This window comes from Sturnus vulgaris, chromosome 1, assembly GCF_052056855.1.
Source record: "Sturnus vulgaris isolate bStuVul1 chromosome 1, bStuVul1.hap1, whole genome shotgun sequence".
Classification (NCBI taxonomy): domain Eukaryota; kingdom Metazoa; phylum Chordata; class Aves; order Passeriformes; family Sturnidae; genus Sturnus; species Sturnus vulgaris.
In genome coordinates this window covers 140,487,064-140,499,722 of record NC_142243.1, presented here as the reverse complement: position 1 = coordinate 140,499,722, position 12,659 = coordinate 140,487,064, and the positions used below count along the sequence as shown (strand labels likewise).

General features: G+C 33.1%; 1 protein-coding gene across 4 annotated transcripts in view; it reads left to right on the top strand.

Moving 5' to 3' along the window:
• CSMD3 (CUB and Sushi multiple domains 3) overlaps positions 1-12,659 on the top strand; it is a 587,774-nt gene that overhangs the window by 421,364 nt on the left and 153,751 nt on the right. For all 4 annotated transcript variants that reach the window (XM_088178475.1, XM_014870085.2, XM_088178481.1 and 1 more), the window contains one exon: positions 4,818-5,012. In XM_088178475.1, the coding sequence (XP_088034601.1) occupies positions 4,818-5,012 (195 nt within the window). The remainder of the gene's footprint in view (positions 1-4,817; positions 5,013-12,659) is intronic.

Below are 12,659 nucleotides of genomic sequence, written 5' to 3'. Positions count from 1 at the left end.
CAAAACCATGGGAACTCTGGCTGCTCTAGCTGCTGTGATAGGCCTTGCAGCTGAACCAGAGGAACAGCCCATGCTGGCATCAGTCATCCCTACACACAAACAGAAATACTGGATGCAAATATCAGCTTGTTTGGTAAGGAAAGAAACTCCTAGTTAGAAGGGAAAGGAGGAGAAAGTGGATGAAGAGGGCTATTCCAAAGGGCCATCACAAGAGGAGGAGGAAGAAGAAAAGCTCATAAACAAGTAATTGACCAAACAGTCACTTTGGCTACACCAATGCTGGGCTAACAGGGTCAGTAGTCTGGAATTAAAGGAAAAAGTCCAGCACCTCGGATCCCATTCTAGGGAAGGGGACATTGACAAACTGATTGAAGATGGGGCACAAGCCCTCAGCCTCTGAAGGTGACTCTCCAGGCATAAGAAAAAGGTTTCCCTTCTAAGAAGATATTATAATCCATTCAGGAAAATGGACCACTATGAAGAGAGGTATCCAGTACTTGAAGGAGTTAGCCATGATGCAGGTGATTTATGATGACCTCAATACTGAGCAGTTATCCAAAGATACAGAAGTCCAGTACAAATTATCCACATGCTGTAAATTTTTACAGAGCACATCAAATGCCACCTCATTGGCAGTAAAGACCTGGGAAGACAGGGAGGGACAATCAGTGGATAAACTGGACATGAAGAGAACACGAAAAGTGAGATAGAATATCAGCTTTAATCCTAGAGACATGGGAATTTGAGTTGCAAGGAAAAAAAATCACAAGAGTGTTTTTCCAGGAAAATGGCCACTCCAGTTTCCAGCAGGATGTGGGAAAGAATAAGACAAAAAGTGACAAAACTCGTGGGTTGAGATAAAGGCAGTTTAATATAGAAAGCAAGAGCCATGCACACATGCAGAGTGAAATAAGGAGTTCATTCCCATGGGCAGGCAAGTTGTTCAGCCATCTCCAGCAAAGCAGGGCTCCATCACACGTAATGATGACAAAAACATAACTTCAAATGTCCCTCCCTTCCTTCTTCTTCCCCAAAATTTATGTGCTGGGCATGACATCATATAATATGGACTCCATACCATATGGTATGATCCATCTTCGGTCATTTGGTGTCAGTTGTCCCAACTGGGTTTGCTCCAACTGCCTAAGGAGGGAGTGTTGGAAGGGCATGTTGAAAAGACAGAGCTAAAGTCTTGTCAGGTGCTCATAGTGATAAACTGAGAGCTAATAGATGCAAGTTGAAATAGGAGATATTTCAATTATTAAGAAAAAATAATTACTCTGAAGTTAGTCAAATACTGGAACTGATTAGACACCTTAGATGATGTCATTGGAATCCTTCAAAATCATAACAGGACTGTACAAAGTAACCTAATCAAATTGGCCCTGATTTGTATGGGGGTTTTACTACATTTATTTCAATGTAAATTTTTCTAATTTGATGAACTTAAATTTTTCATACAAATTGTGACTGATGCAGTTGTGCCTTATATGTACACTAATTCTATTTTAAGTGACAGTATACTCAAATTATACTTCATTGGTGGGCCATATTTTTAAGGTCCAAATCTCAGACTGCCCCATGGCAGGTCTGATCTGCAACCATGTCTCTGGTGGAGTTTTATACCCATTCTCTCTCCCTCACTTCATTTCTACATTATAATGGAGGAAAAGCTTATTAGTTCTATTAAGTACTCTGGAGAATATGGAATGCTTGCTATGGTTTGGTATGTCTGTAATATTATCTCCAAGAATTTTATTATGGCTTTATTCTCTTTGAAACATAGGGATGGAGTAGTTAGTAATTCATCACATTCTGGACAAAGCACTTGCTTCTCTTGGCTTTCAATACTGTTTTCCATGCACTGAGATACTAGTTTTCAGGAGGATTTTGTCTTCATTACTCTAGGTTATTCAACAGAGATTTTCTTGTTGCACTTGAGATTGAAACAGCGTGTGTCACTGTTTTCAGCCTGTACTTCAGAGCCTTACTTGATCCAGTGGTGTGACAATGTTATGAGGGAAGTAAATGCTGATTTCTTTGAAGCTTGTTGCAAGATTTAATTATGTACAGAAGGAATTGACAGCTGGTACTCGAAGCCAAGAGTGTAATGTTACTGTAACCAAAATCTGAACTGCCTAATGAAAAAAAATTCCTGCCTACTTATTACAGAAAATAATTTTTAAATACTCCTACTGGAAAAAAAAAAATCTTTGTAAAAATACAGCATTTTCTCTGATGTTTTGCTAAATCTGTCACTGCTCTTATGTGTTTTTAGCTTAATGATGCTAATATTCTTAGGAAAAAAGGGGAAGGGCTACAGGGATGATAAATGTCTCCTGTTCCTCGATTGGAGCAACATGACGTCAGTGGTGAAGAGCTTTCCCTCCTGTCTCCTGGGAGCACTTATAAATTTGCTGAAACAGTCTTCTTACTTGTTTTTTTTCAGTGATTCTCAGCCAGACTGAAGAATCATTTGATTTATTCTTCATACATTCTAGCATATTCTACTAACTTTTTATACAAGTTCACTTAGCGGTTCCTTCAGATTTGCAAAAGTAGTTTTCAGATGCTTAGTATTTCAGGCTTTATTTTTCAGAATTGGTATTAAGAAACTGTATTTCTATAGTGACATTGTTACTGTTTAGTCAGCAATTTTAGGAGCCTGTCACAACTGTAATTTTGGGGAAAAGAAAATTACAGGGCTGTATTTTTTCCCTAGAGATAATTTGTGCTGTGACAGATCATTCTTTTCTCAGTTTTTGATTTATGCACCAGACACAATAGATTACTTCATTTTTTCTCTCTTTATTTTTTCATCTAGTACTAATATCTGCTTTATCTGTGTACCTTCTAGAGTAACTTTGAGACATTTTGAATTAGTTTTCTCATAAACTCAAGAATGATGATCTCACAATAGCAATTATGAATCAATACAGTTATATCAATATTGATTCAATAGGAGGAAAAAATGATATTGTGTTGATTTTCTAAAATATTAGTTATAATCCTAAATGAAATTATCATTTTTTCCCCCTAAGTTTGATAATTTAGACTTGAAAGAATTTGAAATTTGCCTTAAGACCTGCCAGACTTTTCAAATGAAAGTGTAGTTATGTTATATAGTAATTATTAATATCTGTGTGGTATCTTATAGACTTTCAAGTAACTTGAATCTTTTGACTTTTCATTGTCCATCCAAATTTTTGAATAAGTGTTAAATAGGTTTTAGACAATACACTACAACTACCTATATAAATCAGTTTGAATACCAAATACATGTTCTTAATGATTAAAGATCTATTGTAATTATTATTTGTTATTGTGTTGTTTTTCATATCAGAACCATGCTCTGTAGATTATATGCAAATCATAATAAATTTTAAACACATTAGGAGATCTTGACATTCTTTAGGAAGAAATTGAAAGTTCAAACAAATTATTCTGGATTTCCTTCTTCAAATATAAGCACAGTGTAATTATGTATCTCCTCTCAGAAATGCTGCAACATAAAAGTGGCCTTAAGGGATGTACTTCGTTCGTTAGCTTGGCTCTAGTAGTGACCAATAGTTTATGTGTGGCCAAACTATATAAAAGCCAAATAAATAATAACTGTTCCTGCTTATCTGTAATTTTTCAGAAACTTCAGTTTAGGTACTGGCAGAATCAGATAAAGTGTTTTTTATATAAAACTCTTAAAAAGCCTTCCAGGAAGTTCAAAGCCCATATAGTCTTTTGGCAACCATACCTATCTGTAGCAGAAAGTTCCACAGTGCAAATATGCCTGGTAAATAAACTTTTTTTTTTTTTTTTATGTATTTGAAAGCTGGCACCAGTCTCGTAGAAAATGAAGTGTTCTAATAGTGTTCTATTGATTTTCTCCACAGCACCCTTAACTGTGAAAGAAAGTCTGAAATTTCCATCTTCTGCTTAATAAAATATAATATTTCAGACTCCATCCTGCACAGCACAAAATAATCTGTTTTACTGCAGCTTCTATATAATACATTTACTCTTTTTTCCTTAAAGGAAATTACATTTTTTCCTAAATGTTTTACTTTTTTCACCTTGTGCATAATTATGCTGTTAATTAGAAGTGTTGAGTATTTATTTTTGTTCAGTGTTTTACTGGACATTGGTATACACATTATAGAAGTACAAGGGAAGCAAATATAAAAGCATATGCCTATGTTTGAATTTATTTCAATAATTTGAAACAAATAGCTATAAATGATATGAAATGAGATATGTTTAGGGAATATTTTTATATTTTTTCCTCCACTGGGATAAATATGTATATGAAAATATACCATCATATCACATACATATAGAAACACATTTGAGTTTTATTATTTTGAAGACATTCTTGTTTGCATAGTTCTTATTGCAACAAATTTTTCATATTTATTTCCTCCTTTTACTAGTTTTCACTCACCAGAGATCTTAAAACAAGAATGTGCTTTATCTACTAGAAAAATGTCCATATATCTAATGTAATCTAACTATATAACTTTATCATTGATCAGAATGAATTCTGAAAAAAAAAAAAAAGGAGTAATATAGAAATTGTCTTTAAACAAAGGACAGAAGACATAGTTTTTGTCATTATATAGTAATTTCTACAGTTGTTAAAATGAAGGAGAATAAACATTTGTTGCAAAGTTTTCTTAAAAAAACCCCAGGTTCTACAGGGTGCTCAAAGAAAGCCTCAGGAGAAATCCAGGAAATATTTAGATTATATTTATTTTTATTTGTAGTTATTATTTATTAATTTTGGATTATATTTAGAATTATATTCACACTTGTCTCCTCTGCAGCAAAACTTCGTGAGTCTTGTTTTGATCCTGGAAATATTATGAATGGAACAAGACTTGGAATGGATTATAAACTGGGTTCCACTGTTACATATTACTGCGATGCAGGATATGTTCTTCAAGGATACTCCACACTAACATGTATCATGGGAGATGATGGAAGACCTGGATGGAACAGAGCCCTGCCCAGCTGTCATGGTAAGAACAGTTTCTCATTTATTTTAGTTGTCATTGTCATTACTCTTGCTTTGTAATAGGGAAGAAACAAGGGAAAAATTTGAAGTGATTTTGATAATATTCTTTGTCAGAGAAAAGCCGTTTTCAATTATATATATATATAATAAAATACATTTGTGGCAACTCAGGAAACTATTGATTCAAACTTTCACTAGCATGGGATAAATAGTGTTACTATTGTGAACAGAACCTAGTAGTAATGTCATTCTCCACATCAACATGTGTTCTTAAATTAACTTATGGCAAAGTGTAGAGATATATACCATATATATATTTAAATACAACAGTAAATATGCTTTGGATGCCATGATATATGTTTGTTTCTTTTTGTAACTACTGGTTTTGAAAACATGTAGATGAAATATTTTGTATATTCCACATTACAAGATTTAAATTCTTAGGCGTGTGGTCTGTGGAAAAGGTAAGCCTTGAAATGTAGGAAAGATCCAATTATTCAAGCTTTTACAGATTCAAAGTCTGCTCATTTCAAGTAGTTGCATGACCATTGATAGTCTCAAGCATCAGCGTTTTTAGATTTAAACTCTAAGAAATGATTTAAGTTTTATTTTACTGATTTCTTAACAGAAATTGATAGCTACTTGCAATTGTAACTTTGTGAAAAGTCACATATTCTGTAAGATTGAGCACAAAACCTCTCCCATGTGTGCAGATATAAATATGAGAAAACTAAAATTTGCTTCATAAGTTAAAATAAAACCAAATTATTATGTTACTTTCCATTCCATGTCACAATTTGAAGACAAAATTTTAAATAGAATATGTATTTTCTTTGTTCTGTACTTAAGTTCCCATTGCAAAGTGGATGGTAGAGTACCAGCAAAACCAACAAAAACAATTCTCAAATCTAAAGGGTACCAACATTATAAGGATTTGAAGAAGTTCAGTATTTTCATTATCTACCAAAACCATCATGGTACTGAATTCCAAAACACGGTGGCGTTAAATTTGGGCGATGGCCCTTGCATATGGTTTGGAAGTGTGGTCAAACTTCTAAACTCTCTACACTAGAATTCAAACATTTTTCCTGATTTTAAAATGAGGGATGAATGTTGTTCTTGAGAGAGGAGTTGGTGTGGAAGTTTGTTGTGTACAATAGGGGAAAGATTCCCTTGTTTTGGAAGGTCTTTTTGATAGGTAATGAAAGATTAAAAAAATATTTTATTGATGCAATAAGTGTGTCTATTAGTGTCATTTCCAATCTACTTAGCAGTCTTCCAGTGCTGTCTGTTGTAACTTTCAGTGAAGGGAGAGTGTTTTGCTTGGAAGTACTGCCACTGTAATAAATGGGGAAAAATAAATTTTATTGTAAAAGAAGTAGATATCTGTCACTGATTCCAACTGGACCATTCTCTTTCCTGGATGAACAAGGCCTTATTTCAAAGATGACAAACCCCATACTTCCTTAGGGTATGATGGTACACAACAGACATTTTCACTTGTTTTCTTATATTGCTTTTTCCTCCAGCTAAGAGTCAATGGAAATTTGCAGTTATGTTGCTGTGATATATTATGGTATATTTTGACCACTTTATCAGTGCTTTCCACTTTTGTGTGATTTACCTCAAGAAAAACAGAACTTTTATATAGATATAAAAAAGATTATATCAGTTAATTAGCTTTCAGTTACAGAGCTGGCAGAAACAGTTTGGGAGCTGAATTTAGCTCCTGAAAACCAGTCTCACCTACACAATACAATTTGCATAGTAGAAATCAGATTCCTTCATTCTGCAGTTTGTATTTTTGTAGGTGCATTGAAACTGATAGAGTTACAATGAAATATGGTATAAAATACCTCAGTGTATATGGGAAGGTTTATTTGTTAGTTCATTAGTTACAAGAAAAAAATTGAACAGATGCTAAGATTACCTAGGCTAATATGCTAAAGTATTTGGTATTTCACTATGGGTATTAAGAATAGGATGTAATGGAACATATGTGGAGTCATTAGTAGTATGACAGAGATAATGATTAATGATTTCTCTCAGCTTCAGCCACTATAGGTAATTTAAAAATTTTGGTAACAAACAACAAATGTTTACAGAATAGCAAAAAGCACAGTAATGGGAAATCATATTCATAATTGAATGTGAAAAGCTTCTTCCTACCAGAACAAATAATTTATTGATCACTAAAACATTTTACTACATTTCATTACAGTATGTTGTTGAATCCTTGGAAATATTTGAATCCAAGCTTCAAAATAACTCCATCTGTAAGATATATCTAGAAATATCCACTATTTTCATAGTTGCCTATGAGAATATACCTATGAGTATGATTTATTCACTTTGTTATTTGGTACAAAACCAATAGAGCATTATTTTGGTTTCCTTTGATCTGTATTAACTTACTATGGCTGTTTGAGGCAACTCAGATCAGGCTTATATTTGAAAACTTTTAGGATAGAAGACAGATATGTACAGAATAGCATAATCTTACTGCTTATTATTTTGTAATACAGGAAATGCTGACAACTTTTTCATAAATCATTCAACATTGTTTACTTAATCAGAGGCTTTATAGCCCACATTTTCATGCACTTTTACTTACTGACCATACAAAGAGCTGTTATTTAAATTTATTCCAAAATTTGAATGAGGAATGAATTGGGCAACTGCAAAAGCCAGAATATTCCTGCAGTTAATGAAGCTGAATGTTACTGTTAATGAGATGCTCTGTGTCTCTGTGTTTTATGGTTCCAAAGTAATGGTCAGTTTAACCACTTAAGCAGCATACTTTACTTTAAATTGTCATATGTTGACTACTTACAAAGCATTTCTCTCTTTCTTTTTGGCCAGAACAACATTCTTTTTTTTGTAGAATCACGTAGACAATGACTTGAGTACCTAGAAGTAGAATTGAAATCAATTAGGATTTTATTTTGAATACAAAAATGCTATTTAAATTCTGAATACTCTGAAAGGTTCATTCTTAGTAGCCAAACTTGAAAAATCGATTGATAGTATTTTGAAAAAAAAAATTAAAAAATTTATTTTATTGTTATTGAACTATATTCTGAATACTTAATTTTTGTTCCCAGGCTTCTGCATTCCATTTTTCACAAATTTATACCCATTGCATTACCATTCCAAGCTTTTCTTCCATATAGTCAGTGGAGAGAGACAGTCTTCTTAAAAGGTCAGCAAGGGGCATTCAAAGAGCTTGTTAAGAAGGTGTATTTTTCCATTTGCATCAGGACTGCATTAACAGGATTTAATCTGCTTGCACACTCAGCAGGATATGACTTAGAGCAGCAACACAGGAGCTACTAGATCTAATGAAATATCTGAATATACCTTGTGGAAGCAGTACTGTTTGTGCTAAAAACATGCAACAAACTCTATTTTGGAGGGATGAATGTGTTAAAATTTAGCAGTTGAATTTCTGAGTAAAGGAGCAGTCATCTGAGTGTACCTTAACCTATAAATCTCACACTACAGACCTTTTCTGTATAAGCACACCCATTATTCCTCATCCATGCAAAGGAGACCATTGTACACCAAGAACTATCAAGTCAAAAAGCCAAAATGAGAAAATCTTCCATAGCTTCCAAGCTTCCATAGAGTGAATTTTGCAGTAACTGACTAGAGGTTTAGTTACCAGTATATACTTCTCAAGGACAGTAGTCTCATTTTTCTGAAGACGTGCGAGTGATTTTTTTACTGTAAAATACATAAATAGTTTTGTAAATAGTAAACAGAACTAATATCTTTCTTTATAGCTAGGCAGACAGCTGGTATTTTGCTGAAAACCCCAGTTTTGGGTTTTTTTATGTGATTGAGTTCAATGCTCACCTTTTCTTGAAGGTGTTCTATTCATATCAGAAAAAAAATTTGAACATTTTACTGGAATTACCTATAAATATTAATAATTATAGAAAGATTGGAAAACAAAATAAATACAGACACGTGCTTATATCCACAGCAAGCATTACTCTGAACTTTCACATATACATTTGGAATTCATAATATGGCTTTACAAAGTCCATTGAATAATAAATGTTGTGTGTAATTATTCCAGGCTTTCATTTAAAAAGAAATGATATCATATAATGGTAAGTTAAGTATTAAAAATAAAGAAAGTTGTTAATTACAATGATCTTATTAGAATCAGCTGCCAGAGAATCCTAATTCCCAATGAATTTAAGGGATTAGTTGAGTGGAGTGCATCATAAAACCAGGCACTTCCTCTTCTGTTGAACTAAATCTGGAGCCAAATTTTGGGAGCAGAGTTAAGGAAGGAAGCATTGAAAGAAGGAGAAGTATTTTAAGGTATGTAAAATTGGGGTTTTCTTCAGCTTTATTTTTTTACTTTCTTTGCTATAAAAGAAATTATTTTAAATCAAGCATGTCTATTCAAGCCATAATTTTAAATATCTTTGCTTATATGCGACTCTTAGTTTGAAACAACATCATGAATTAGCAGGGAAAATGTGACAGTAACTTTAATAGTTTTGAAAGTAATTCATAAATTATAAAATATGTAAATTAACTGACAGTTTCTAATTTGTTTGGCAATAAACGTATATGGAAAAAAAACAAATGAAAATACAGAATAAATTATGTGATATTTTTCTGCTTTAGAATATTAAAAACTGACACTTTTGTTTACTTTGAATATGTAAATTTTCTAGTAGAACCCTGAAAAAACATTACCTTAATAAAATTCTTTCATCATGTATTTTGAGGTGAAGAAAAAAAAAAATTTAGCAGTAGTTTATATAAATATATGCTGATTCCTGTATTTAGTGTTAGCACCATAGGTGCATATTTTTCCTTGAAGATTTTTTCAAACAGACAAGGTAACTTCAGGGTATTCTGTTCTTAGAAGGAAAAATATATCTCTACCATTTAGTCACACAGAGAAGCAAATATCTATTTTCCAGTCTGCAAGACACTGAATTGGGACAGGAATATGTAGTATCAGTTAATAATCATGGTAAATCAATTAATTAATAACTGGAATTAAAGAAAACTATCCAGTCATCTGCACTGGCTCTAGCTGACAAATATGCCTATTTCTAACTTAACCTTAGGCAATAGTCAGAACGTTCTCACTCTAATAAGACCTCAGTAATGAACTGGAAGAAGATTCTTTATGTGGAATATGCTGGTGGTTACATCCATAAGACTCATATTTCGTTGTTTGCACAAGCTTTGTCATCTCTTTGCCTGTCACAGTGGAGACTGGTGCATGGATGTTTCTGGGCAATAGAAGAAACATGGAATTAAGAGATTGCCTTGCTGTAAAACTGAATTATTTTTGTTTTCCTACTTGACTGGGCTGCATATAGCATTTTGCCACCATACTACAGGAATGGTAGGCAAGGACATTGTCCAGCTTAAAGAGGATAGCTCCTTCTTATAGATCCCATGTTTCTTGAGTTTTTACTCAGAAGGCGCCTGTGTTGCAGCTTTTTTTCTGATGTTATGCTCTTTTGAAGAAACAGTGTCTTCCACAACAAAACTTTACTCCTAGTTTTGAGGTTTATGCTGGAACCTTTTCATTATGTATTTCTCTTTTATACCATAAAGAGTAGCTATGTGTTAAGAAGTTAATATAAAGCATCACAGCACCATGCAATATACAGTTGTATACAGCGTTCCATCTATTGCAGAAATTGTTTTGTTGTTATAAATTTAAAAGATTACCATTTATTCCATGTTGTACTGAACATTTTATGTTTCTATTATTTTCTTAATCAGTTACTGACTTAGGTGGTAGTTTAAACCTTTACTTAGGTGACATGCTAGGAAATACACTGCTTTGGTTTGTGGCTGAATTTTTAATAAAAGATATTTTTAGACATTAAGCTATATTTATATTTACAATTGAGAGTGAATGTAAGTAATAGAAGGCCAGAGATTTAATTTCAGTGATATATTAATTCTTTTCAATTCAAATGCTGGTGATTCAGTTAACACCTTCTATTTCAGTATAAGATAAAAGTATGGAATGAATAAACAGCTGGCCTAAAGCAGAGCAAATTTTCTCAATGGGAGTAAATGTGACAATAATATGCTCAATATGTATCTGAAATGTCTATAATGCATTCAAATTGGACACCCTGGGAGGAAAGGAAGAGGAAATTTTTTTTTCTTTGCATGGGGAATAATATCAAACTAAGGAAGGTCGTTGAAACAGATTTGAAGACAACAGCAAAAAGGTAAGCATTTACTGTTGACCTGGAATCATGTAAAAAACACCATCTTAAACTATTACGAATCAGAATCAAAATCTAAGTGGGCCACCAAAAGAGGTAATGAAAAAATACAGTCAAGGAATCTAATAGATATTAGGATATGTATTTCAGGAAAATAAAATCCTGTTCAGAAGAAGGTAGTATAAAGTGTGGCCAATAGGGTTTTGAGAAAAAACTTTAGAAATTATTTTAAGCAGTAATGCACTTTTGCAAAGATTAAAAAGTAGAAACTTACTAAAGAGTCAACAGCAGGTCAAGGCCAAAAATGTATTCAAGGACAATGTTATTGAAGGAAAAAAAAAGAAATTCCTTATATATTTATTTCTTATATTACCTTGCGGAGGTAACAGGAGAGGTAGAGCATTGGAACCATTCCTTTGGCTTGAAAGAACTGAGTCAAAATAAGGAAAATCAATAAACAAAACCACAGCAAGTTGCTAGGATAAGACAGTCTTTTCTGTGTAGTTCTGAAAGAGATAGATGTGAAGCGTTTGAAGCACAAATGTTGACCTTGAGTTTAAGTTAGCCTTTCTGTCAAAGCAGTGGGAGGTGATTAACCTGTCAGAAGATGAGCAGTTGGCAATTCCCCCAGTTAAAAAATTGGTAGAGATTATTCAAACAAAACAAAACAAAAAGTAGAACTAAGAGATACATTGTTCAACAAGCTGAAGAAAAATCAATACAAATTTTGAAGAAGAATGTGGATCTTTTAGGATGTCATAGATCTCAACAAGCATATGGATGAAATTAAAAACAGTTGATACTACATGATTGAATGTATAAAGATGTTTGGCAGTATTCCATGAAAAAATATTATCTTTTAAGGGAAAAGCAATACAATGCATTACAATAATATTTGATTACAAGGTAAGAATTGAAAGTTGTTGATGTGATGTCCATTTTTATGTTATCTACAAAAAAAAAAAAATCAATAAAAGAAGGCTACCGCAAAGATCTCATACATATCTTTCCTATAAATTGTGCTGTCCAGTACAAATTCACATAAAATTGAGATGACAAAGTTCACATTATCACAAAATTATATGGTATAATAATATCTAGAGTCAAATGCACAGAGTAAAAGGTACATCAGTTTCACGTCTGTTAAGAGCAGACAAAATGCTTTTAGAAGAAATAACTCTAAGTATAGGTGTGTGATGATAATTAGATATTGGTTGTGAAGTATCACAAAATCAGAGAATGGGTAAGGTTGGAGGGGACCACAGTGGGTCGCCTAGTCCAGCCTCTCTGCTCATGCAGGTTCATCTCAGATCATCTGGCACAGCGTTGTGTCTAGATGGTTCTTGAATATCTCCAATGAACAAGACTCTATAAGCTCTCTGGGAAATCTGGAGAAATTCCAGTGTGTGACGATCTGAAAGTCA